At 51.3% G+C, this 26,565-nt stretch overlaps 8 protein-coding genes across 8 annotated transcripts; 3 read left to right on the top strand and 5 right to left on the bottom strand.

Moving 5' to 3' along the window:
• The first annotated feature begins 1,327 nt into the window (after nt 1-1,327).
• Nucleotides 1,328-1,674, top strand: BU25DRAFT_84096 (uncharacterized protein). Its single transcript, XM_033712157.1, has one exon. It carries the CDS (start codon nt 1,370-1,372, stop codon nt 1,604-1,606), a length of 237 nt encoding a protein of 78 aa, XP_033567016.1. The 5' UTR covers nt 1,328-1,369; the 3' UTR covers nt 1,607-1,674.
• BU25DRAFT_406137 (uncharacterized protein) lies at nt 1,583-3,224 on the bottom strand. Its single transcript, XM_033705199.1, has one exon. The coding sequence runs from the start codon at nt 3,012-3,014 to the stop codon at nt 1,743-1,745; it is 1,272 nt and encodes a 423-aa protein (XP_033567015.1). The 5' UTR covers nt 3,015-3,224; the 3' UTR covers nt 1,583-1,742.
• Nucleotides 3,225-3,275: 51 nt separating this feature from the next.
• On the top strand, nt 3,276-4,396 carry BU25DRAFT_406136 (uncharacterized protein). The gene has a single exon (XM_033705198.1). The coding sequence runs from the start codon at nt 3,496-3,498 to the stop codon at nt 4,120-4,122; it is 627 nt and encodes a 208-aa protein (XP_033567014.1). The 5' UTR covers nt 3,276-3,495; the 3' UTR covers nt 4,123-4,396.
• A 2,717-nt stretch (nt 4,397-7,113) lies between these two features.
• Nucleotides 7,114-10,505, bottom strand: BU25DRAFT_330414 (uncharacterized protein; the record flags this gene model as incomplete). Its single annotated transcript, XM_033702356.1, has 7 exons — nt 7,114-7,414; nt 7,466-7,778; nt 7,826-8,009; nt 8,065-8,198; nt 8,257-8,332; nt 9,269-10,302; nt 10,355-10,505. The coding sequence occupies 7 exons, from the start codon at nt 10,503-10,505 to the stop codon at nt 7,114-7,116; spliced, it is 2,193 nt and encodes a 730-aa protein (XP_033567013.1).
• A 224-nt stretch (nt 10,506-10,729) lies between these two features.
• BU25DRAFT_417406 (uncharacterized protein) lies at nt 10,730-11,689 on the top strand (the record flags this gene model as incomplete). The annotated part of the gene is made up of 2 exons (XM_033707805.1): nt 10,730-10,973; nt 11,073-11,689. 2 exons carry the CDS (start codon nt 10,730-10,732, stop codon nt 11,687-11,689), a joined length of 861 nt encoding a protein of 286 aa, XP_033567012.1.
• Nucleotides 11,690-19,070: 7,381 nt separating this feature from the next.
• On the bottom strand, nt 19,071-20,748 carry BU25DRAFT_436531 (oxidoreductase-like protein). The gene is made up of 2 exons (XM_033708952.1): nt 19,826-20,748; nt 19,071-19,776 (listed from the first exon to the last, which is right to left on the bottom strand). Exons 1-2 carry the CDS (start codon nt 20,573-20,575, stop codon nt 19,228-19,230), a joined length of 1,299 nt encoding a protein of 432 aa, XP_033567011.1. The 5' UTR covers nt 20,576-20,748; the 3' UTR covers nt 19,071-19,227.
• Nucleotides 20,749-21,093: 345 nt separating this feature from the next.
• Nucleotides 21,094-24,287, bottom strand: BU25DRAFT_436530 (glycoside hydrolase family 2 protein). The gene is made up of 3 exons (XM_033708951.1): nt 23,888-24,287; nt 23,220-23,818; nt 21,094-23,171 (listed from the first exon to the last, which is right to left on the bottom strand). Exons 1-3 carry the CDS (start codon nt 23,916-23,918, stop codon nt 21,162-21,164), a joined length of 2,640 nt encoding a protein of 879 aa, XP_033567010.1. The 5' UTR covers nt 23,919-24,287; the 3' UTR covers nt 21,094-21,161.
• A 554-nt stretch (nt 24,288-24,841) lies between these two features.
• Nucleotides 24,842-25,738, bottom strand: BU25DRAFT_487236 (uncharacterized protein; the record flags this gene model as incomplete). The annotated part of the gene is made up of 3 exons (XM_033711262.1): nt 24,842-25,058; nt 25,111-25,276; nt 25,327-25,738. The coding sequence occupies 3 exons, from the start codon at nt 25,736-25,738 to the stop codon at nt 24,842-24,844; spliced, it is 795 nt and encodes a 264-aa protein (XP_033567009.1).
• Between the last annotated feature and the right edge of the window lie 827 nt (nt 25,739-26,565).

The raw sequence follows: 26,565 nt of genomic DNA, 5'->3' as shown, positions 1-26,565 counted from the left end.
ACTCCTTCAAATGCCTTCACATTCAGTCTGGTAAGCAGCACTTCGGCGCCTCTGACTTCAAGGTCGCAATAGACGGTTGTGAATTGATGCCATCTGTATCAATCAAAACGACACCTCGGAGAAGAACCCCAAAGTCAGGCTGATGTCAAGAATCTACACGAACGCCGCGCAAGTGCTCGCCTACCTTGAGTCGAACCCGACCGGGTGACCAACACACTTCGAGGAGTTATCAATATCCTTCAAGATAAGACACAAGTTATACACATCGAGCCTAGTAGGAAAGAAAACCTGTGGTCTTTTTTGGGATTACCATATTTCGATCGAGTGTGGATCATGCAAGAAATCAGGCTTGCTCAGCTGGTCAGTCTCATCATTGGCGAGCACGAAGTTCGCTGGGCAGGGGCTACAATTTCAAGGACGCTCGACATCTGTTCTTCGGTCGGCATTAAGCCCCCTAGTGTCCTTCGCTGGGCCCCTTCAAGTCGCCTCGAGGAAGAAGATGATATTATAGCTAGGTTGTGCAAGAGTCGAAACTGCTCCACTAGAGATTCTCGTGATAGGGTCTATGCTTTGCTGGGCTTGACGAATCTGAGATTCTCTGCTCACTTTTCTGTGGAGTATTCACTTAGACACTCGGAAGTGTTCAAAAAGTTGGCACTTCACTGCACGGAAGAATTGGGGCGCTTCGACATGTTGCAGCACTGCCAGCATGTCTCCGATCGCGATTGACAAGAAATTAAACGGTCACCTACTTGGATCCCTCAGTGGGACTTCAAGGATATCTATGCGCCGCTGCCCGCCCAATTCTCATCGGTCGAGAAACAGGTCTTTGCATCATCATGGTATATGCTCCAGACGAACCCCAGCGCATGGCTTCGTCATGAGCTACCTCAAAGGCTCCTGATCGAGCAGATCGTCACCAACTTCGCCTCTGATTCGAACATCTACAGCAAAGATACAAATCTTTCAACGGCAGCTTCTGCAATCGATACACGAGTCGGAATAGTCTCTCTCGGCCGAAGACGACGAGCATCTCGCACAGCAGATCGTACATCAACAAAGCGCAGCATTCACCTACAAGATTTTGGAACGCGACGCCTGGCCTGCCAGTCGCTCTTCAGCGCTCGCCAGCCGCGGGCCCACTGTGTCGCCACCAAAATTACAATGTCTCAAGTTATGCGCTCATCGCCTCGACAGCATTGTTCGACACATAGGTCCAATAGCAAAACACAGCATAATCACTATTTCGCAAGCAACCTGGTCAGCTTTTGGAGTCACCTACTGCCAGATCTGTACTAATACGTATAATACTCCCGATTTTTCCAATACTGATTTCAAGGCATCATGAAAGCAAGAACGCAAGGATCTGATGGTGAATATCGAGGCTTTCGGGGCTGGCAAGACAGCATTTGCAACAGAATATTCCGTTGATTTCACTCGTGGGGAGGCTGACTTAGGAGACTCTGTGTGGGCGTTGTATGGGGCAGACGTTCCTTTCATACTGCAAGAGGGGAGGGGGCATTATGAATTGGTTGGTGATTGTTATCTGCACAGAGCCGGCCGACCGTTCCTTTGCCAGCACTGTTGGTTTGATGTAGCGCCATGACCCATGTAGATGGAGATCATTGATATCTGGTAGTGCTCGTATTTACATGCCTCCTGCGCTGCCAGAAGTCTGGACGCAGGCAATGACTTCAAGAGCCCAATCAAGCCTCCTCCAAGTCCATGCTCGTCTGGCTTGCTTAATTACTCTCAGAGTAGGAGTATAGCATATGTGTTAGGCTCTTAGGCTCGCCCTCTGCCAATGAGTCTACCCATCGTTTGACAACCCTGTTCCTCCACCCGTTGTCACAGTCCTGCACCGCTCTCTCGAAGTCGACTTTCAGTATGCCCTGCTGTGTCACTGCGATCCAAGCTGGACTTGACTTCTCCATCTCCTCCACGAAGAGCTTACGCAACTGCCACATCTCGTACTCCAGCAGATGTTCCCAGTACAGATCACTGATACCCTCGTTGTCGAGTCCATCGTCATCCTCGTCTTCTTCATCGGAGTCTGGTGCATAGTTGTTTTTCTCGGGCTTCTCTCTCCGGATCCATTCATCAAACAGCTGAGGCAACTGGCAAGCTCGCCATAGTGGCACGGCTGAGATACACTCCCAGTCCATGATCGCTAGTAGCTTCCCCTCGTCATCGACCATGATGTTATGCATCAACAGATTATCATGGAAGAGAACAGTCGGTTCACTGGCGCTAACGTTAGGCAGGGACACGGTCGGCAGTATCTCAACCAACTTCTTCGCCAACCCATGCGCAAACTCTGCATCCTCAATCTCGTCTTCATCGCACGACGTACTTAGGATGCGCTGCTGATCAGTAAGAACGAGCTGTAACCGTGCCTTCAGCCACTCGTAGCTCGACGTAAACGGTCCGCGAACGGCGTTGTGCGTGAGGTGATCGCCTTGGAAGAATATCGTGGTAACCATACGGTCCACCACGAACCCATCGTCCTGGCGGAAAATATTCCCGATTTTCTGGAACCGATGTTCGAAGAGTTGCGCCTGGTGCTCGACTAGCTGCTTGACGATCGCTTCTTTGGCGTCCCAGGACATTCCTCTCCATACTTTGTGCAGAGTAGTGCCGGGTATGTTGTCTATGAGGACCCATTCGAAGCCTAGTTCGTTTAAGTTGTCGGAGGAGTAGGCGATGATGTGGGGCACTGGGATGGATGTGATTTGCCGCACGAAGGCGATTGTGGACACGGCGCTTTCTGTCCTGTGGTGTGGGTCTACGGGGAGGGAGACGCGTAGAAGGTATGGTTTATCCGGGGTCGAGATTTTGTAGAGCTTGGTGAAGGCGCCTTTGGAGTGGAAAGTGACATCGACTGGGACGTCACTGCTGAGATTCAGATTCTTGCGTGCGATTTGAGAGACAATGTTGGTGTCAGGCTCTCTGATCCAGTGTGGCTCGAGACCGAACTTGCCTTCTACCCATTCTAGACCGTCTTGATTGGACATGTTGACGTGAAAGCTTGGTTCCGTTTCCTTATCAAAGTTTGGATACGGGGCTCCCGCATCTGCACATCCGACCTATTGGCAATACTGTGTGATACACTTCAAGTTTTGACGACTTCCAAGATGCGCACAGTAGTGTGATAGTGGTGGCAGTCGGAGAAGGAGCAGATCGACTTTGGTAGAAAATGACGCTAAAATTTTAGCGCCAGCAACATCGGCCTCTTCTTGCAATCCTTTTCCATCCACGACAACTTATCATCAACAGTACATCTGTCCAGATACCCGAAGCGTCAACAAGACAAGGATCTGTTTATTTTGTCTGCCACTGAACGTCCCACCATGGCCCCTCAACCCACGCACAGCCGTCCCACGTCACGCTTACCGGCCATCACACCACAGCTCTTGCGTGTTCCCATACATATTACTCTCATGACACTGGTTTGTTTCCTCTGAACACAACATCACGCCCTATCGACACCAGGATATGCGCAAATTCGACGGCGTACGATGCTGTCTAGCCTGCGGTGAAGCAGTATTTGAAGAACAACAGATTGCACCGACAGCGATCCGACTGAAGCCAACAGTTATCCCTGTCGAATATCAACACACCCGTCTTCATCTTGGTCTTGGAAAAGAAATTTGTCTCGTAGTTCTGCTGCCTGGCAGAGACCTTGAACCGCTACAATGTGAGATAAAACATGTCTATCTGGATGACAAACCAGTCTTTGAAGCAGTCTCGTACACCTGGGCTGGCGAAGATGGAGACGACAGCAAGTCACGAACCATTCAGTTCACCAATGGTGCAATTATGCATGTCACAATAAATTGCGAGGCTGCACTTCTTCAGCTGAGGCATCCTAGCAGGGAGCGACGGCTCTGGATTGACGCGATCTGTATCAATCAGACAGATGTTACCGAGAGGAATCGTCAAGTTGGTTTAATAGATCAGATATTCTCAGCTCCCCAAAGCGTCGTCATCTCCATTCCGTATGCGAAACCCAGTATTTGCACGAACGTCTTCTGCCCCTGTTCTCCTGGCTCCAATGGCCTAACGAAGACCTCTACTCATTTCACAAACACAAATTCAATAGCACGCTCGAAACACTCTTAGAGTTGCGCTACTTCGAACAGGTCTGGGTAATCCAGGACGTCGCACTGCCAAGAGATTGCATTTGCACGTTCATGCACATGAAGCTGAGCTTTTCTTCCCTGTATTGGAAAGAATGCGGCAAGGTCGTAAAGTTCCCTCTGTCTTGATGTGGAGCCTCAGGTTAGCGCGCACTGCCGATATCATGACATGCTTGCAAGCCAGCATGACGTGCAAGTCAAGAGATCCTAAGGACAAGGTCTTTGCAGTCCTCAACCTCATAGAGCCCTACTCTCGATCTTTCATACCAGTAAACTACTCTCTCAATACCGCAACCGTATACTGCAATGCTATCATTGCTGTAGTAGCAAGTCGCGGAAACCTAGAAATCTTTAACTTCCTTGCATCTTACCAAGCTATAGAGTCTATCGATGATCGGGTAGGGCCAGCTACTATCCTAAACATATACGACTTTCACAGTTTCGTGTCGAAATATGACCCCCAAAGCTACGGACGCCCTCAGTCTCGACAAAGGGCTTGGACTATGGCGCTCGCGCATTAAGGTGAAACTCCTTCACGATATGAACCATGAAGATGAGGCTACTTGGAATATGCGTTACGATTCTGTCGCCACTTGTACAGCTCCGTCCTACACCCTGAACGGGACAGCGAACATCATGCCGAGGTTTTGCGTCCGATCTCATTTCATTCACTCTATAGTACGACGCAGAGATCATGAATGTTTTGCGTCAGATATCGACTCTTATGTCGCCAAGTTCTCAAACATGAGAGTGCCATGGGTCTGGAAGTACTTCAGCTCAGACTCTGAGTTTGAGTATATTGGGCCTTTTGGCCCAAAAGGGTTTTGTTATGACCTTTGCCTTCCGGAGGGAATTAGACTGAAGATCAAATGACCAGATCTCCTGGAGTTTGTGGATAGCTTCAGTCATTTTCCCAAGCATAACCATCTTTTCGAGACACACTATAGCGTGGGCCATACAGAGAGCGGCTACGATGAATGTACCTACAGGGGCCACGTACGGAGAAGGTTCTATGAAAGTGTTGGGATATTTGCTGTTGATGGGGTGTCAACACTGTTCATCTTGCACGAGACTAGTCAATGAGAGTACAGGATCATGAGCTCTTATTATCTGTGGGCTGTCTTTGAACACAGCGTGGCCGCAGCTGCCCTTAGGGTTACACTGTCGCCACCAAGTTCAACTTCGCGATCTCTCCGCAAGATCCAGAACATTTGAGACAGCTTCGATATGCCTTGTCGACACCCAGATATACGCAAGTTCGACGGAGTTCGTTGTTGCCTTGCATGCGGCGAGGCTGTCTTCGAACCCGCAACACCAACTCAGTAGTGCGCCTCGTCAGACTCGGGGTATCAATATCACAAACTCAACTATACACTTGGTCAGGAGATACGACTCATCGATCTACTTCCGGGAGAATTCTCTGATCCTGTCCTTTGTCAAATGCTGCATATTAATCTCGAAGACGTTGATTATTCGCTCAGGTTTGAAGCGGTGTACCAATACGCTTTCATTGCCATCGTCACAACACGACAGGATCTCAACGTCTTACGTTATACATCGGTTGCACGATGCCTTGATGAGCTACAGTTTAGGCAAATTCTCATCGATATCTCATCCGAAAATGTACACACGGCAACACACCTTTGTCCCTACCAGCAGCCCTGTACTTCCGGGGCGACTGTATCGGCCCTTGGCAGTTTAAAGTGACAGTTGGTGAATCACCGTCACTAGCCTCAGTAAGGATTGAAGAAGACCACAAGGCCGGGTCAAAGGTTGTCTTTCAGAAACCGTCCAACGACTCGCGTTACTGTCTCCGAGGATTCTTACTGTCAGCCACGCACCTTCACTGCGTCCCTTCTTCTAGAGGCTCTGCGCCTTCCCTTTTCTGGCTAGCGCTCACAGTTCCCTTCTGTGTAGATAAACACCACGTAGGTAGCTACTAATACATCAAGATTATGCTCACTTTCTACCCATTGACACTTACCACAGCTGAAGGTCCGGGCACATTTCGTTGATAGTGTCATATCACTTCCAAGATGTTGATGCAACAGTTCGCCAGAGGATATGCTGTTTCTCACTCATGGTAACGGTTGATTCCTAAGCGATGATAATAGGGCGGATTTGACTGTTCACGCAAACTGCTTGCAATTGTATTACGTGTGTCACGAAAGCCCATCGCCGTCGCACACAACGAGGCTTTAAACCGAGTTACAGATGTTGTCCCTGTATCTTACCAGTTTTTGAGCGCCCCGAGGACCACAACTACCACATATCCACGGCAGCATTGGCTGCTATGGGCATCGACGGTACGAGTAATACGGGTGTCCTAGACGATCACGACCTGCTGACGTTCACTCGGTACTTGTCAGATGCGACTTAAAGTCAAGAAGAACCTGATAGAGTTCAAGAGATGAAGGCCTTCTCGATCTGTTACAGTGTAGGCTTTGCTCGCGATCTTTTCGATGAAGGCGATTGTGTTTTCGCGCTTGACGGAGCACGTATGCCATTCATTATGCGGAGCGTCCGTCCAGCCTGCTACAAAACTGTAGGCGAGTGTTATTCGTCAGCAGCGCTCGAATCGGACTATTGGAATCCAGGAACCAAGAAAGACCGATGGAGTAGTAGACCTACAGATCATGGTTCCCAACAAACGCTGATCATCCAAATATGCCCAAGCAGGTTGTGATAGGTTGGCAACTCGAATCTCGAATATCTGATCATAGAGAGGATATAGACTGCAGCGTTCGGTTACACAATTACGTCGATTTGATACTATGTTACTATTCGTAAAATCATTAAGTATCCAACAAACGTCACATAGCCAAACCCATATTGCTCCAATGGCCCGAACGCATATCCGCAGAAACATCGACCGCTCCGTCAGGGGTATACATCGTCTGCAGTCGTGAAGACGTAGACGCACTATTAGAAGACGGAGATCGGAAAGCTACTAAGCAGACCGTCAGCACACTGTTTATGTGGCAATCCTCTCCTCCTCGCGACCACGGTGTTCGCTGGCGATGGTGGAACCAGCCTCATCAATCTCCTCGTCATCGTAGCCGTTACCTCGGTGTTCAGAAGCAGGGATCCACAAGCCAGACTCGCGGCTGTCAAGGGGCTGGTCCTGACCAGACAGGTCGACAGGCTCGCCAGTGTGCTGGCTGCGGTTGCGGCGGCGCTGGGAGAGGGTGCGGGAGCGGGTGGAGAGCTTGGAGGAGACAGAGGCGTTCTGCTCAACCCAGTTGGTGAGTGAGTCTTCGCAGTCCTGGATGATGCTGGGAAATGATTAGTACGATATGCGTGCGTAGGTGAAGATGTCAACTTACGCCTTCGAGGTCTCGTATCCGTCGTATGCTTGGCGAGTCTCACCAGGGGTGACAGGGGTGTCGTCGATGAGCTCGAGAAGGTGCTTTCCGTAGCCGGCGATGATGGCAAGCTTCTCGCAGTGCTCACGCATGGCATCAAACTGGTAGGTGAAAGCAGCCTTGAGCTTCTCACGGGTAATGTTGGACAACTGGGCCTCAGCAACGAGGGATTCGGCCTCAGCGCGCACAAGCTCCTGCTCAAGAACAACAATCTTGGGGGAGTTGGGCTCCTTGTACTTCAACTGAGCGATCTGGTCGGTGATCTTCTGCTTGCCTATACATTGTTAGTTGTGGAGTTTTGAGAAGAATCATCAAACTTACGGTCACGGCTGGGCTGGACAGAAGCCTCGATGTTACGGATACTCTTGATGGTGACACGGTACTGGTCGTAGCGGTCGACATACTGGTCCTCAAGCTCACCAATCTCGTAGATCAGGACGCCGAGCTTGTCTGTAACATCAGAAACGTCGTCGTCACATGCCTCTCCCCAGATGGACAGTTGTTGCTACAGCATCAATTAGTGTCGGTCCGGAGATATGTCCGAAATGGCACGAGCTTACGGCGACCTCCATACGCTCCCTGGATACGAGCTCCATGCTGCGCATGACGTTCTTCTCCATCTTCACCAACTGTGAGAGCTTCTTCGCAAGGTCGGGTCCGAAAGCGCCAGCAGACTTGTGGCGGAAAGTGTGGCCTGGAGATTCATTGATTAGTATCCGTCTTGGCCCCTTTGGTGTTGACATGTAACATACCAATGTTAGCCTTGCCAAAGAAGCGCCCGCTCTTCGTCGAGGACGAGGGAGGAGGGGGGTTCTGGATCTGCGACGCCTGCGCGAGAGTCAGGATTACACTTCAGAAGCATGTCGCAGAGTGTCGATGCCTACCGTGGGCGCGCGAGACTGGCGCATACTGTATGTGCGATGCATGTTGGGCGGATGTGGCGGATTAGATCAAGGTAGTTGAAGTTTGCGATTTAAGATCCGTAAGATCTAAAGAGTTACAAGACAGCCTAAGTGATGAGATTTCTCGTGACAGGGGGAATGCGAGTGATCTGAGGGCATCGCTGTTTTTGAGTGTTTGCGGTCGCTAGCGCCCAGGTCGATGACGTACCGCCAGCCCACGGCGCCTTTCACATCCTGGCAAGATCGCCGTGGAGAACCCGTGGACGGTTCTAGCCGGTACATCATGTTGTCGCACAGGCAACCCAGTCTACGATCATTGCTAGGCGCGTTATAGCTCACTGAGAAGACTATTTACACTTGTTTACATGGCAACGTGCGTGGTGGTGGTCTGATCCGCAGTGTCTTCGAGTCGCAGGCCGCGTATCTGCGTATTGACACTCTTTGAGGAACTAGCTGTCAACTGCGGCTGGTGTTTGGTCCCTGTGACGTCTTGCTGAGCACCAGTGCACCACACCAATTTCACGTCTCACATTACACAGTGCTTACGAGTGTTGCGGCATGTCTCTTCTAGTCAATGGCACTGAGTTTCAGCGACTGCTTTGATGCCTGACAGATACGCAGTCAAAGGTCATACATTGTGTTGTACAGGCTGGGTATCTGAGTGTTTTTGGCGCCGTCGCAATGCAAAATAAAATGCCAGTTAGAACTGAGAGAGCCTTCCCCTGGGCAATTGGCCCAAGACATTGAGAATGTTGCCCGCTTCCCCAAGTCCAAAGGTTGGGCGTATCGCCCAGAATATAAGGTCTCCTTCCCGAGGCGACCGGCGGTGCTGGATAGCAAAGGATGCAAATCCTACAGCAACTGCAGCGGTAAAGCCGAGCAGAGTATTGACGAATAATGGCGAAGGAAGTTCGGAAACGATGCGGCTGGACGATGGTGATGGTTCTGCAGGCGAAACGACCTCTCGTTTCAGGAGTGACGACAGCACTGGGATATTCCCAATGACTTCTCGAACGCCGGTGAATGTGTGTGATGTGAAGCTTTGCGATCCGGTCGTCCACGGCAGGAGCACGCCCTGCGGCCTCTCTGTTGCTGAAGGCGCTGAACCAGCGGTAATGGCCCACACCTGAGCTGCGCTTACATCTTCGTCGGCGAGGATATCTTTGCGCAACTTGCTAACGTATGTAGCGAGCCTTGAAAACTTCGTAGTTATTGTCTCCTTGAGCCATGCTTCTGGTACAGCCGGAAATAGCATCAGTGCTAAGTAGCCAAATGCCAGACAATCGAGACTGGAAGGCTGCGCTATACCGAGTAGATACTCATTTTCTCCAAGAAGATCTGACAATGGCTCTAGCAGCTCGTTCGATACAGCATCGAGCCTGAACCGCGCAGCATACTTTTGTGTACCCAGGAAGCCCCCAATGCCCTTACCACGTCCCATGCTCATTACACTTGGCTGACTGTCGGTCGGCAGCCCTGCAGCTCGTTTTGCAGCCTCGAACTCTGCCGATGCGGTGCCTCGGCCGGGGGCTGCGCCTTCCTCGGCTCTTGTATCTACGTCCAAGCTATCCAGACCCATGTGTGCTGTCCGTATCCTTGCCAGATCTCGCCGTTTGGGTGGTACGGTATAGTTGGCGTACCATGGCAGAATCGCTGTGTATGCAGAAGAGGTAGTGGTGTTGTAGTTCTCTGCTGAGACGAAGAGTGAGAGGTCGATAAGGGGAGTGGCTGTCGATCGAAGGAAGGTAGAGTATGCGGTTCGGTCGTTCTGTTGCTGACTGCTCAGATTTGCGTCGAGGTCTTCACTGACTGCAGTGTGGTTGCGCAGATAGGAGACAATGTCCTCAAACCCTGTCGCCGTTGCAATTCCACCATCGAAAAGAATTGGTAGGCTCTCTGACAATGTGTAAGCTACAAGATAGCCAGAACAACCATCCCTGCAACATACCCATCAAGCCGACTGACTTGTCATAGCTTGCAACGAGGCTCCATTGCCCTTCTGGAAGGACCCGCTGGCAGTAAGTAACGGTAGCTATACATTCAGGGTCAATTGAGGGTAGCCCAAAGGCTGGACCCCATACATGAAGCTCCAACGCCATCTTTTTCACAAGACGCAGGAACAGTGGTGTTTCGAGGATATCTTGTCAACACGCCGCGGGAGAAAGTGACAAGCTTCATCAATCGCAGAATGGTCTTGGCAATGACACTAGCACGTGAACACGCATCAACTTCCTAATGACAGCCACTCCCGCCCCCATTCATTTACTTCACACACAGACAGCCATCAAAACGTCAAACACGGCAGTAAAGAAGTCGTTGGAACATGGCGCCACTTAGACGCTACCTGCGCATTACGAAGCACTCTGTTCTTGAGGTACGAATTTACTTGGATCGCCCAGCAGATGCTGAGGCATGGCTGTTGAAACGCGACAACCCAGCTCTTCCACGCGTCATCCGAGCTGTTCGTCCCCTTGTCCTTCCCAAACTCCGAGAAGAAAACGAGCGAGTCAAGGGTCGCGCTGGGACCAAAGTAAAGAAGAAGGGTGTCAAAGATGTTGTAGTTGAAGGTAGGTCTTGCCTGCCTGTATTAACGGCCTCGACGCATCTCAGACAAACCTGACAACGGTGAAACATCTCTGTCATTTAGATAGCTGACAACGATCCAGATGATTTTGAAGTGTCAATCTTCCTGACCGAATTGTCGTCTCGCCATTCGGTCATGACCAAGCAGAAGATATTTAAGGACAAGCCTCGCATACAAAGCAATTCCGGAAAGCTCACCAACTGGCTCACGACTGGAACAAGTGATCAGCCGATGGTCATCAATGAGATCGCTACAGATCCAATTGTCATCGAAGAAGAGGATGATGATGCGATCGATCTTGCTGACATTCCCGAGGCGGAGACCTCGACCAAACGATCCACACGTACAAAGCGAAGCAGGAGCGAAGTCAAGAAGGATGCAGACAGTCATGCAGGTGATAGTTACGATATGGACTTGTTCGTTCCAGAGACGACCAGCAAGCGGAGCAAGACAGGCGCAGCACCTGCGGATGCCAAGGCTTCTGAAGGTGAGGAGGATGACAAGAAAAAGTTAGGCTTGAATACTTCTTACGAAGGCTTCAGCATATACGGTCGTATACTATGTCTCGTGGTCAAGCGCCATGGTGTAAGCAATGCTGCAGGGGGAGCCAGTGCACCGGTGTCCAGTCAGCAGATGCTGGAGAACTGGGTATCGACTCAAGCTGCTGGGCAGGTGGACGATGAGGAAGATAACGGCTGAACCGAATGGGCCATCTGTGTGATGGAGCAGTACAAATGATCAAGCGGTTACAAAACCGGTATGCAACATCTGCCTATAAAACTGAGCGGTCGACCGCAGAGGTGTAGTTGCCGGCAGTCCTTTCGACTTCTACCTGGACGCAATGTCGCATTGCATGGTCGTTCTTCGGGAGCGCAGCTTTTGCGGTGGTATGGTAATATTGTGGCGGACTGATCACAGCTGCTACCTCGTGTGTCGATGACTACCTAATGCAACGCACGACGGTGCATGGCCATCTTCACGATCGGCGATACGTGAAGGCGTAACAGTTGGCGATTTCACAGGAAATGATAGCAAGAAAGCTATCGGCAGTCATGGGGCCCACAAATTATTGATGTAGTTGGGTTGCATCAAGCAGTTGTGCAGTGTTCCTGACATCCCATTACCACGTACGGCAACAGATGTCATTAGTTACGTTGCGCAAGGGCTAGTATAGTCGCAATCCACGCTTTCTGGTATATTTTGAAAGCAGCACGCATCGACCTACCGTTTGCGCCTTGGTCTTCAAGTGCGCGTGAAGCCTTTCCTACTATATGATCACTGATCAGCTCTTGAAAAGCAATTAAGCAATATTGACGATGATGCCTCGGGATCGCCGGGCTCAGCAGTATTGTGGCGCTCCACTCCTTTCGCTTGCAAGCCACAAGTGAAGGGCCGCACGGTAGCGCCGATGTGCGTTCGCGTACCTGCAGCAGCGTGGAACTTACAAACCTGCCCCTTCACGATCAACTTCGTGGCCAAAGTTTAAGACATCGATGACGACTTCCTGCTCGACGCGTCCACGGCTAAAACAAGCTCTCAGGTTTGCGTTTGCTGGGTGACATGTTATGCGAACGACTGCATGCATCAGGCCAGACTCACAGGTTAGAGTTCATCACCAACTTTGCTGTGGTTCTCGAACTTGAGCTTGCTTTTGAAAGTCGCCGACAAACTGCGAAAATTTGAACATGTTACTCAGCTGTGCGAGCTCGGTGCGCCATCCGCTAAGACTCGATTACCAGCAGCCCGCAGGCGCCATGACGGTGGCATGGCGACGAGCTACAAACCTTTTTGAGTGACCAGTCATGCTGCCGTGATATTGGCAATCATCTGATGACCTGTCAGTAAACGGCAGACGGACGCTCGGTCTTTCCTCGCTCCTCTCCGCACCGTCCAGTCTGCTGGGACGTTGTCAGCTTCATTACGCCCCTCAGATTCACACCGTCGGGTCACAAATCTGAAATGAGTCACAACCACTCTCAACCTGGTCTGTAACAAGAGCCAACGTCTTCTCCACAGCTTTGAAACAGCAGATTTGTGGCAAATTTGAGACCGATTGCGGTGGCGATGGTGTGGCAGACAATTTTCCCTTATCAAGCTTTGACATAGGGCCAGGCGTGCCCCTGTAGATCGGTCCATTCGCTTTCCCAAACAAGGCACAACTGACAAAGGGTCTTACATTCTTCCGGCGATGGAAGAATTTTTGTTCTACCGAGACGTCCGATGCATGGATCAAGTAAGCAGCAAGCTGTTTACAGCTCATTTGGCGAGCAGCAGGGGTAAGGGGAGACAAATTGCGAATGAAAAGCAATTGCACACAAACGAGTGCTCATCCGAGGTGCTTCAGACATGATCCCTGTTCGTCCACGTGGAATGTAGCCTCAGCTGCACTTGCACCAAACGAAAGATGCGGCGCAACCCTCCGGTCCTCTGGCATACGTCGTTGGCAGCGCGGTCGCAACGCCTCGATGGCTGCATACCCACAACTCCTCCTTTCGGAGCTGCCGGGCTAGTTTTGGATAGTCCCACGGTTGAGTTCGCACACCACCAGCCACTTGTGGACGCCGGAGGGCTGCAAGAATCAGGGCAGAGACGCCATCATTCTGCTTTTGCACGTCCGCCAGGATTATACGAGTCGCGCAAACAAGGCAAGCACCAGGATAAAAATACGCATGACAGGACCCTTTGACTGCTCCCTCGCGTATCTTCAGCCTACTCGCCGTGGGGCAAACAGCTTGCTGGACAAATGACACGCGAAACTCACCGCCGACGGGTACGAGCAGAGTCGTAAGTGGAGCAAGAAAATTCCAGGGGGGACTGGAACTTGGATGGAAGCATGGCAGAAGCACGGGAGAAGGGCGCCGCACGCGCTAGATCTTCCAGCTGCGATGGAGACTGTGGATGCTGGCTCTGCTGGGCATGAGCAACGTTGCAAATTGGGTGACAAAATTCGTCAAGTCTGTGTGGCCCGTGGCTGTCGCCGTGTCAGAAATTTAACCCTGACACAAGACTGAAGCAGGCCTTGCCTGTTCCTGAATACCTCGAAAGCAAAGCCCTCTTTCACACATGGTCAGAAGCGGCGTTTTGGCGCTGGAAGGCGGCCCTGGCAACCATCTGCTTGGAAAAGGAGGGCTACGTTTCAATCATCACGACCGTTCACACTAGCGAACTTACTAAGAATAAGCTGTGAGAGCCAGGTAGTGATGTCAGAGTTAGGCATACAATTCGCGCCGAAGAGTCATCTTCAGCTGTGCAGGAAATGATGCGCTCCGCAAACGGCATGCCACGACGGCGACAGTACTGTGACGGGATTGGATCACCACGATCTTCAGAGCAGTCACGAGGGCGATGAAACGAAGCACGTCTTCGTGTTTCTTCCCACCCGTGCTCATTAATTGACCAGGATGAGCGATGTTTCGGCATGATTTAGCTCATGCACAAACCAGGAGCCACCCCTTTCCTGGTCCATCAGCCCAACGCCTGCTTCACCGCTTGGGCCGTGCCATGCGCTGCCTAGAATAATTACACACATCGTCAAAAGTACGTAGCTGACCGACATTTTGGGGCTGTAGCAATTTGAGCACGTACATAAATACCGTTGACCCCCACTGCTCGTATCCTTAGTTTCATACAACAACCACTCAGCCGGACACCACTCGAGATATATATCTACAGCAGCCCTACACTACTTCTACACAACTACCAGTCACTGTCCAGCCTACTCGACTACTACCTCGCCAACGCTCAACCCTTACAACCGACTTCCACCACTACCAAGCTTCAGCTACAAATCAACATAATGGCCGCTACCATTTACGACGAGTCCAACATGGCAAACAACAACCTCCCTCCTTGCCCGGGACCACCACCAACACGCCCTCTGCCTCCGGTTCCTTCCAAATAAACTCACAACCGGTCTACTTCTGCACGTTTGTCCTTTCGACTTGCAATTGGCTCTGGCGTTCTTAACATCGATATCCTCTCATCCTTTATCCGACTATCATCCCACGTCACCTTACTATACGCCCCACTCGATTCGAAACGCACACTGCCATCCTCTGGCGTGCCGCCGTCATGCAAAGCATCTGCAGGATTCAACACGATCTGATGTTCGACACACCTCGTGCATCACACCCCGGTCAACTATCAACACGCCACGCGCCTCCTAGCGTGTTCATCGGGTATCGGCCCTGCTGCCTAGCAAACGAGCCTCGTGTCCTGCGAGCCTTGCGGTACAAGGCTCCAACGACTACGCCTATCGCCTGCATCTTTTGCGCATCATCTACTATGACTCAACGTCTCAACGTCAGGTCATGACGTCTCATGTTTTCCACACACGCTGGCTCGGGTGAAAGGACCTTAGCGTCTTGTTCTTTTCTCTTTAGACGCCTGCTTTCGCTTAGAGGCACACCAGCCCTTGTAATACCGAGCACTTCCTTCCTTGTTTTCTACACTGCATCAGTTGGCGCATTTGGGAGCCACATGATTGTGCGCTATTGCATTGTTACCTATAGACGGACCACTTGGGAGTTAATGTTTGCAACTTCATTGCCTGGAGGATACCTATACCCAATTTGTCTTACAGCATTAATCACTCGATCAAAGATCACTTCACATTCAATACTTCTTGCTCCAATCTTGCTCAATGTGAAACACGCTCACGATTGATAGTATCACCACCTCACGAACACGAATGTGCTTGACACGATTAGTAGGGACAAGCGTTTTGGATGATTGCTGTGCCTGCAGCTTTACCCGGTCCTCAGCCGAGGCCACGTTCCCTGCCGCGTCACTACTTCGATGCAACCCCAAGAAAACGTGGCTCTGGTGATGGTGTACTCAGCCCTAATGGCATTGGCCTGGTGTGATACCGTGCCTGATACCGTGCCCTTTGAGCCATTCGCAAGGCTGCTGTATGACGTTATGCTTACAGCTTTATAGGAACCAACACGAAAGTGTATCAAGATCCCTACAAGTAGCTTCACTGTTCAATTTCGCGTATTGCTGTGGTCCTGCATATGTGCGGCCGCAAGCTCCGCGTGACTGCTTCTTCCACGGTCAGAAGAGGAAGCGTGGGTTCTCGCCCCACTACGCCGGCCCGCTGCCTGCAGTTGCAGCAACGATCGTGGCCTCATCTCCAGATTGGAAATCCCATGTTCGAAGGAAATGCTCAATCCATTGAAGTTGTCTCACATCATACCAGGATGGTCTCAACGGCCTACAGGTTTGCTGTTCGGTTGCCATTGCTCTTCATTCTGGAATATTGCAGGGATTGCTAACGCATACAGCTGTCACTGCACTCCACAGTAGCACACCCAAACTTAACGTTGGCCGCTCCAAGCCATCCACTTTTGCACGCCGTCAAGACTGCGGTGCGGGGTGGTACAGCATTCACCGCTTAATGGGGGCGCAGCTCTGGAGGACCTTGCTAGCAAGCGGTCTATCGAAACCATATCTCGAGTAATTATAGTCGACACACTTCGCGAGCGCGTTTGGCGCTTGCTGCTGACCACGTTTACAGCCCCTCAATCCTCTCCGCGGTTCCGCATTGATTACGACATCTGCCTTGCTGTTGCTGAGCAGTCATCTCGATAGAATTCAATTTCGGAATCGCAGGCCGAGCAATTGTCGCAAAATCAACCCTCCGCGGCACTGTAACAAGCGACAAGGTTTGGAGGCTGATGCGAACGTTGCCTGATTGACAGGGGAAATATCACTCACCAATGCCTACCGGAGTACAGAATCGATGCATTGGCGATGCAGGTGCGCGCTTTCCAATGAGTAGTCACTCGTGACACCACATTCAATGGCTGGCGAATACACGAGGCTGCCCAAATTATAGACAGCCTTCTCTACACATGCAAGGATGTTTTCACGGCATTGGCTTACTCATCGAACTTGGGTCCTTGTCGGCATGCTATAAAAGGGTTTCGGCGCAATACCTTATGTCAGACTTCTAATCATCCTGAAGGGAGATAGGAACCCCAAGGCAACATGGCATGATGCGCTGCTCGCGCGATTGTGGATGCTGTAGTAATCTCGATCAGGCACATCATCAATCACATGCGCATGCACCCGTCCCGCATCGTCCTGCAACGTCCTGCAAGGCCACCATCTTACCCTGTCAGCAGATCCACATGGCATTACGCACTTCCGCAAATCAGGTTCGCAGGGCGGTTACACGGAGAGGGGAAAAGCTTCGCACCTGTGGACGTCACTCCATCGGTCTTTGAATGCCGACCAATTTCGTCGCCAACAGATGATCAAACATTTTGTTGCATGCCGTGCCTTGATGTGGGTCAATGATCTGCGCGACACCAAAATGACAGTCACTGACACGGACGATGTTGTGGCATCTCGATCGCCTCTGCCGCCTATGTACCAGGTTCTCGGATCCCGCTTGCTTGACAGTAGATTGCCGCGTTAGGATGCAAGTGCCGCTTGCTTTTCGATTCGAACAACCAGCCTGCAATACATTGAGACTTCCAGAACAGTCCTTCCAAGCATTGTGACTGCATTGTCAGAACAGAAGCTGCATCATGCGGTTGAGGCCATATCTGACCCGCTCGCTGACCACCTCAGGACTTCTCCTGTCGATCACTATGCGCCTCGTATCAGGGCGTCAATGTGGCGTACCACCAACTTCTTTCAACGTTCGCAGTCAGCATTCGTTCGCCTTGCTTTTAGACAGTCCAACAAGAAAGCCGCTCGCAATCTGCTCCAATATCCGGCGGCTATGATCAGCTTCCCTATCCCTATGGAGTAAGTCTGGTGTGATGGACACCGAATCGGCAAAGTACAGCGTCAACCACACCTGACTATCAAACTTCCCGCTAACATCCGCCTGCTTTACGTCTTCCATAGTCTTAGACTCAGATAGGACGCTAAACCAATCAATCAATCAATTTACCTGCTTTGATGTTCTTGCCACCCGGAGTATACTCCTTCACTCTTAGCAGCCCTCGCTACTCCCCCCCCTGGCCATCTACACCAGAGTCCTAATTGTGACAGATTCAGGCGATTCAGCCAAAGTTTATTCCCACATACAAAAGTCCCGGCTTGCAGTAATAAGGCGTGGGTGTTAACAGGGGGTAGAGGCAGAGGTAGAAGGCAGAGGTAGAAGGCAGTTAGGCTACGCTAGTACGGTGTCAATGACGCCGTTAAAATTCGGTGTACTGTGACAGTTTTCGGTGTCAACGACACCGGCCATACTCCACAGGGTTGCGCGTCTTCATCTCCTCTTCCCCACAGTTTCATCTTATCTAACATTTGTCTGTTTGATCACCTGCCCACAATCCTTTGACGCGACAGCCTTGCTATCAGATTGCGAACGTTGTACAAGGATACGAACAAAGGCAGTCAGCCCAAAGAGATCAACAACGGCTCGTGTCGAAGCGCCATGCGTGTCACCAGGTCCCTCTGGCGCCACCCCTACGCGAGCCACTGCCTCGCATTCACAACAACCAAGGCTCGGAGTCAAGAACCTCAGGCTTTGGATGCAAAGCGATGGGTTCGGTGATGCGGGTGATGGCGTGTTATCGCCACCAGATATCGCAACTTGAAACACGCATCAAAGGACCGGCAGTTCGTCGTATGGAGCCGACGCGGCTTGTGTTGACCTATCACTTCGACGGCCGTTACGCCTCCAGTCAGCCGCTCTGCAAGTAGCTGAACTGTTTTCGCACTGATGTCGGTTATGCAAGGTCTCTTTATCCAGATAAGAGCATCGCGGGTCCGGGTTGAGCCTACAAAAGCGACGGCAGTTCTCCATGCTTGGAGGAAGGCGTTGTGAGTGAGACTACCAAGTGTGCTTCGGTTGACGACTTCGCTGCCGGCAGCAAAGCTAGGGTATAACATCATGGCTTATCGACTGCATTGCGTGCTTAGACGCGCGGCTTTACACTTCCGACGGTCATGAGAAGCTTGAGATTACTATCTCTCAAGGAACAGCTATTCGTGGGAAGAAGCCATGTTCTGGGCCTGACATAACAGTCAGCACCAAAGATACTACAAAGAGCGAAGCATTGATATGGCTCGATTATATATTAAGCTGACACACATGCATGTCCGCAAATAACAGCTTGATTATGGAACAGCGACCAGATCAGTCAGAGCCGGCATTCTGTAACAAAGAGGACAGCTTCGAAGGTGATCAATCAGCGAGGCAATTGAAAGACAAGTGGTCAGTAATCAACGTTGATGTTTTATCTGTTCATCCTGATGTTCAGCTCCACTACACACTACTGTGTATAAAACTTCAGCAGCGATGCAAGGTCCCTGCTCTTCCCCGTTTGTAATAGCAACGCCAGCGCACCGTTACCCAGGTACAATGGGCACTTAATGGCTTGTGCCTCATCTAACGCCTTGTGCAGCTTCTCGATGTAGGTATTGAGGATCTTGCCGTTGCTATCTGACTGGCCCTCGAGAACAGGCAACATCTTGGGACCAAAGTCCTCGAACTGCTTGCTGCCTCCTGCAGCATCTTTCGCCAGCTCGTAGATCTGAGCTAGAGGAATGTTGACGTGGCTTGCGAGAGACAGAGCCTCCGCTGCAGCAACGAGATGAATACCCTTGAGTAGGTCCTTGACCAGTGTCTGCTTCTGCTGCTTCTCCTCAGCTGAGAATGAGCCTTGGATGCTCGAAACTGGCTCAGATGTCCAGAGACGCACGATGCCGGCGTCGTCGTTAGCGCCCCAACCGCGGTCGACTGCTGCAAAGTAGACCTGCTCTGCGATAGAGCAGAGAGGAGTGGGGTACTGTAATTTGCGCGCCATGAGTGTGATGATGCTCTGATCTCATTGTCAGTGTCGTCCAAGCCCCGGCTAGGTGTCAACTTACTGTGTCTTTCAGAATAATGGTGACTGCACTCGCACCCGGGAAGTAGTCTTCCTTTAAAGTCCTCTGCGTCCTGTTCTCGAACATCCAACTCCACGCGTCACTCCCTATCACGGCTTCACTCACATCCTGTCCATTCAACCCCAACCTCGCACCGAATCCGTACGCCTCGCTCACAGCCAGAATCTGAATTGCCGCAAGCACCTGGTGCACCATCTTCATGTTGCTGCCCTGGCCAATCCCTCCTTCCACAATAAACAACTTGGAGGGCGCACTCATCTCGGCGAGCAGCCACTTTCCCTTTTCGAACGCTGCGTCCGATGCACCCGCCATAATCGTTAGCGTACCATCCGCTGCCCTGCCCGCACCGCCAGAAACCGGCGCATCAATGAAGAAAATATCATCTCGACCGATATCCTTGAGCTCCTTCTCCACGCTCTGCGCGTAACTGCTTGGCACGGTCGACATCAAGATCAGCGTCGTGCCCTTGGGCAGTGCCTTCACAATACCGTCGTCAGCGAACAGAGCGGGTTGGGCTTGCAGTGCGGAGGCGACCATGACGATGTAGAAGGGCTTGTCTTTTGCGGATTCGGAGAGCGAGGTTGAGGGGATGCCGCCTGCTTTTTGGAATTTCTCGAGAGATGGAGGGTATACGTCGAAGCCAGTTACTGAGTAGCCTTGCTTGACGAGGTTCGTGGCCATTCCTAGGCCCATGGCTCCGAGGCCGCAGAAGCCGATTGCTGGTTTGGACATTATTGTGATGGTGGTTGTGTGTCAAATGATATGGTGTAATTGATATGGATGACTGAAGGTCGATATTGTTACAGTATGGTCGAACTGCAAGCTGACCTGTGGTCCTGTTCTTTCTAGATACCGGTTGCGAAGGAAGTATGTACAGTTGTGTGATGTGTTCCGTGAGGTTGAAGTTGAGGACTTCACGTTGTAAGTACAACGCCAATACGAGTTTCCTCCACATTGCTCTCCCCACAAGTTCCGGCCCGATGATGCTCCCAGGATACTTTTGCCGGCAAAAGTGGTTCTCTTGGTTCTTATGCGTGATGCCATTCGTCTGCAAAACCCCGCACTATGTCGAAAGTAGATGGCGGGGTAGTTTCGCCGGCAAATGTTACGCTGTCGGCCTTTGACCGAGCAGGAACTCGTCGAGAAGGCCGGGTTTTCGGCACAGTCACCGAAATACGATCTGGTCCAAACCTGGGATTGTCGGAAGCTTGAAAGTTTGAGCATCACGAATATAGTGCTGGCAAAGCAAGCCCACATCGATTGTACTTCTTCATACGCACACGCTGGTGAGTCAGCGATACTATACTAAAATGAGGCGCTACGCTGCCTTCACGATAACATTCCCTGTCTGTAGTCCAGTGCCACTGGCTGTCACATTGATTGCCCCGGACTCTCCCTTCTTCGCCTTCACGATAGCCAAGGCCAGACCACTGAACGCTTTTCTCTCCGAAGAAGGGAACGGCGTGAGATCTGCCGGATTACCATTGTCAGTAGCCACAATCTCACCAGGACCGGAGACTGAGAACGTGACCGCATCATAGTTATCGCGGACGACGTCTCCATTTGCATCGACAACCTCCAGAGTGACAAAAGACAAATCTTCGCCGTCAGCTGCGATCTCAGCTCGATCTGCCTTGAGTCGCAATCCTGCGGCAGTACCGGTCGTTCGTACAGTATCTGTAGCCCACTCCGTGCCGTTGCGGTACGCTATGACGTGAACCTCACCAGGCTCGTAGATGATATCGTTCCAACGGAGGCGATACTCATACTGCCCCTTCTTCTTCCTGCCCAGAGACTTCCCGTTCAAGAACAGCTCTGCTTCGTCGCCTGAAGTGAAGACATGCACAGGCGTGGTCTCGCCCACACGATCCGGCCAATTCCAGTGGGGCAGAATGTGCGCCATCTTGAGGTCTGGTCGCCATCTCGACTGGTACAAGTAGTACCGATCCTTGGGGAAGCCAGCAAGATCAATGATGCCGTAGTACGAACTCCTTGCCGAATAGTAGGGTTCGGGTTCTCCAAGGTAGTCCCAACCAGCCCACACGAACTCACCAGCAATGAAGGGATGTGAGTCTTGTGCAGCAAACACTTTGTCTGCAGAGGACCCGAAGTTTGAAGTATGCAACTCGTAAGAGCTGACTTGCAGACTCGTCGAATTTCCGCCAGAGGTGTCGTTCACAGGTGCTGAGCTCAAGTCTGTGACTGGGAAGATGTACGTTCCTCGCGAGCTGAGCTGGGCTGCAGACTCACTAGTTGCAAGCAGCTTGTTAGGAAACTTGTCGTGGAAGGGCTGATACTGAGGTGGGGTCCGAGTGCCGTTCGTGTGAGAGTAAGCCGGTGTGTCTCTGATGCCTTCTCCTTGATAATTGAGGCTGAGGATACCAAGAGCCTCTGGGAAGGTTTGGTTCGGTTTTGCCACATTCATTGATGCTGTGGAGGGTCTCGTGGGGTCTTCTTCAACGACGAATGCATTGAGCTCTCGTCCAATCTCAGCACCGCGCTCGCCACAACACGTCTGTTCACCCACTTCGTTGCCAATACTCCAAGCGTATACCGAAGGGTGGTTGCGATCACGTCTGATCATGGATCGTAAATCAGCCTCGTGCCACTCCGGAAAGATCAGGTGGAAATCGTTGTCGGTCTTCTTGCGCTCCCAGGAGTCGAAAACCTCATCCATCACCAGAAAGCCCATACTATCCGTCAAATGCAATAGCTCCGGAGCTGGTGGGTTGTGGGACATACGAATAGCGTTCACACCAAGCTCATGAAGATGTTCTAATTGGCGTTCGGCAGCACGAGTATTGAAGGCCGTGCCCAAGGCACCCAGGTCCGAGTGCTGATTCACGCCTTGGATGTGGATACGCTCGCCATTGACGTAGAGTCCATCGCCACTGTATGTGATAGCGCGGATCCCGAATGAGGTCTCGTACGTGTCAATGGGTGTGGTGCTCCCGTTGGTAAACAAGTACGTCGTGGCAGTGTAGAGATTGGGTTTCTGCGTAGGCGGTGGGCCCCAGAGCTGAGGATTGCTGATTGAGACTGAGGTGTTGATTGTCCCATTACCAGCTGACAAGTCAACGGAAGAGCGAGGAAACTCAGCCACCTTTTCTCCAGCTTTGGTGTGGACCTCAGTAACGACATCGACCTTTTGCCCAGCAACGCCTTTGACTTGCACAGTCAGATCTATCGTCGCAGACTTCGAGGACACATCTTTGGTAGTAATGTACGTCCCCCAATGCGCAACGTGCGTGTTCTCAACTTTGGTGAGCCATACATTGCGGTACAGGCCGGCTCCAGGATACCATCTTGCCGAATCTATGGGATTATCCTGCCTGTGTTAGCAGAATCATCGAACAGGTCAAATCAACAGACTCACCAAGCGGATAGCCAGCTGATTGTCATCGCCAGGCTTCAGATACGGCGTAAGATCAAGACGGAACGAGTTGTAGCCGTACGGCCAGCCACCAACGAGGTTGCCATTGAGCCATACGATGGCATATGACATGGCGCCATCGATGTCGAGATACACCACTTTGTTTCTGTCTTCGGCAGCCACAGTGATTTTCCGTCTGTACCAAGCAACGCCTTGGGTTGGCAATCTGCCCATACCACCAGTAACTGGTACATCGTCACCCTCGTAGAACGGCCCCTTGATTGCCCAGTCGTGAGGTAATGTCACACTCTCCCATGCGCTGTCGTCGAACGCATTCCTAACATATGAGACATTGCCTCCAGGGTTGCCCGAAGGAGCTATATAATGTTTCGATGGGTCGGTAATGAAATCGTTGGCTGAAGGGAGGATATATGGTCTAAGGTAGGTGGCGCCCTGTTGAGGTGTGTCTGTTCGATTGTCGTAGATGAGGCTGTCGGGACTACTTTCCCACCGCCAGAAACGCCAACCGCTGTTAATGCTAATACGTTGGCGACCAGTTGGCGTTGTATGGTATTGGCGAGACTGTATTACATGTGCTCCAACTAGATGTTGAAGCAGGCAAAAGCCCAGTAGCACGTAAAGCCGGACACGGAAAGCCATTTTCGAGGTACCTGGCCTTCTACAGATGATGAACCCTTCCATTCTTTTAAGGCTTCTTATGTTGACGTGGAAATCCTGTCCCGGAATATTGACCTTGCTAATGTGACATCGTGACCCCTCATCGCCCGCACGAACAGGATGCCCGAACGGCCTGCAACATGGCAGATTAGCCTATTTGTCGATCCTTCACACTGCAAGATTCAGGAACACCAAGTCCATGTCCAGGCAAGGCCTTATTCCGGCCCCACGGTTATTCCTCCAATTGTGCTAACCTCAGTAAGTAGTGAGGGCGTTGCGCGCTATAGCTGTAGGATATCTTAAGGACCGACATGGCACGAGACCAAAGCAAATTCTACACATGCTCAAGCAAGCGCGATTCAAGTCGATATGCAAGAGGTGGCTCTGATGAAGTTGATGGGAGCGAGGCCATGATGTCGAGAAATTGTGAATCAAGAATTGCTTGTTCGTTCCCCACAATCTTCCCGCTGCCCAGCGCCTTCCCCGCTCAACCACTCATCACGTCACCTTCATTACCCGGAAAACGTACGAAAGCTGGATAGACAGATGGGCGACCTCTGTCTTCATTTGATCGTTATGACTACGAACATTCGACGTTTCTCGAACGATAAACTCGCGAGATCTGAGTGAAAAGTAAATGACACCAAATACTTGCTGTCTTGTCTCGAGCGTCAGAAAAGCGGCTACAAGCCCCCAATCGCTAGAATTCTAGAGGCACTGAGTGCGGATTCGCAAACCAATTGCAAGCTAATAATGTATAAGGGAGCGACAGCAATTTCTACAAGCGTGGGACAATATTTGTCATTGTGCTAAAGGCCTCCAGCAGCGACCTCAAAGAGGCAATCACCAGGACGTTGCTGCTAGCTGTTCCTGCCGCGCAAGAGATTGCGTAGGAGAACGAAGTGAAAGATAATAAGAAGGGCGACATTTGCCTCAGGACCCGGACACTACTCGAAGCGGATCACGTAAGGACACGCCTTCTCGTCCCAGTTCTCGAAGTTGTCCTTTCGTACATTGGTTCCAGTCTTGAATGCGTTCCACATATTGTACTTGCTGTCCATCATGAGACCGACATGGTGGATGCCCTTTGGGTTACTCTTGCAATCACATGCGCCACCGAAGAAGACTGCGTCGCCCGCTCGTCTATCAGCGAACTTGACTTTCCTGAGCAATGCGTTAGACCAGTAGTTGGAGGTATTCAGAGAGACTTCCTTACTTGTACTTCAGCTTGCTCTCGGATGCACAGTACATACTGCGTGTCACTCGCAGACCTTCAGAGAAAAGGTCTCTTCCGGTGACCTGGCAGACGGCCCAAGAGACCAAACCTGAACAGTCATAACCGCCTCCAGTAGCCCCCTTGCAGCTTCCGCCTCCCCAGTGGTCTCATATACGTCAGCTTGTAGCTATATCGCACATACAATTGCCAACTCACAAGGTGTTCCTTCGGCTTCCTTCGCTTTCTTCAAAATCTTCTGCCCAAGGTCTCCGTCGTTGCCAGGCTTGTCGTCTTTGGGAACACAGCATTTGAACGCACTGGGTCCAGGACAGAGACCTGTAAGCGTCTCGGAATCTGCACCACACTTATCCTGCCAGCGGCAGTCGCCAGACCTGCCAGCCTGCTGACAAGAGGGTTTCGTGCAGCACTTTATATCCTCGGGCGTTCCTGGACAGGCGTTGTTGACCCAGCTCTCTCCAGCACCATCACAAGACGACTTGGAGATGCAGACACCAGCACGTCCGTCTTTGCCAGTACATGGACCATTGACCGTAGATCGAGGGTGAGCGCTGAGTGCATTGACTGCAACGAAAGAGACTAGGAAGTGGATGAAGAATGAAGAACGCATGGCGAATTCTGGGATGTTGGAGTGGTTGAGGGATGAGAATGGTTGAGTGATCTGGAATTTTGAACGAGCTGAGACAAAGCTACAATATATACCCTTTTACAACAGGAAAGACTAGTCACACCAGGAGACTGCTGCAGCATTTTCCGTTAACAAATGAAGATCGATTCTCTCATGCCTGAGTCCCTCGATGTTGGTGGTTCAGCTGCTCGTTTGTATGACACATAATCCGTTCGACGATGCATCGTATCTTGCAAACAAGGCGATTTGCATCCTCGGAGATTCAGAAGGTTCATTGAAAGGAGGTTTGTCGTAGGGTTGTAGTCCGATTACAAGCCACGGGCGCTCATGTGTCGGAATCTACAACGAATCAGCTCAGTGTGGAGTTACGAAAGCAGAGATCTTGCTTTCAGCCCCAAGATTCAGCCCCAAACTGAACGCGAGACTGAAGGCTACACGGCATCATGGAGCTGCAACATCGAGAAATAATCTCCTTGCCCTCTTTCTTGGGCTCAGTCTGCCTCGTCCGGTAGGCGAAGCCATCGTTGACCGGTCCCGTTGGTCAAACCTCGCCCGAACGGTCGAGTGACACCGAGCTAGACACAGTTTCTTCTTTGCGAGACAGCCTGATGACGAGCGAGATCGTGGTTATTTTTGGTTCAGTGTCTATTTCGTCGATGTTTCGAGGCGATGATAAGTGAGGTGATGCAATGTGAGGAGAGGAGATGAAAGAGAGATGTAGGACGTCACGTGGTTACGCGACTAGCGCAATTAGCGTGTTTGCGCAGTCGGGCTTCTTCCCAGGTTTCTCCACAACTTCAACACTGACA

The sequence above is a fragment of the Macroventuria anomochaeta genome (genome assembly GCF_010093625.1).
Source record: "Macroventuria anomochaeta strain CBS 525.71 unplaced genomic scaffold BU25scaffold_2, whole genome shotgun sequence".
In the NCBI taxonomy this organism is placed as follows: Eukaryota; Fungi; Ascomycota; class Dothideomycetes; order Pleosporales; family Didymellaceae; genus Macroventuria; species Macroventuria anomochaeta.
Note: the sequence above shows the minus strand (reverse complement) of the source record. Positions and strands in the feature narration are given on the sequence as shown.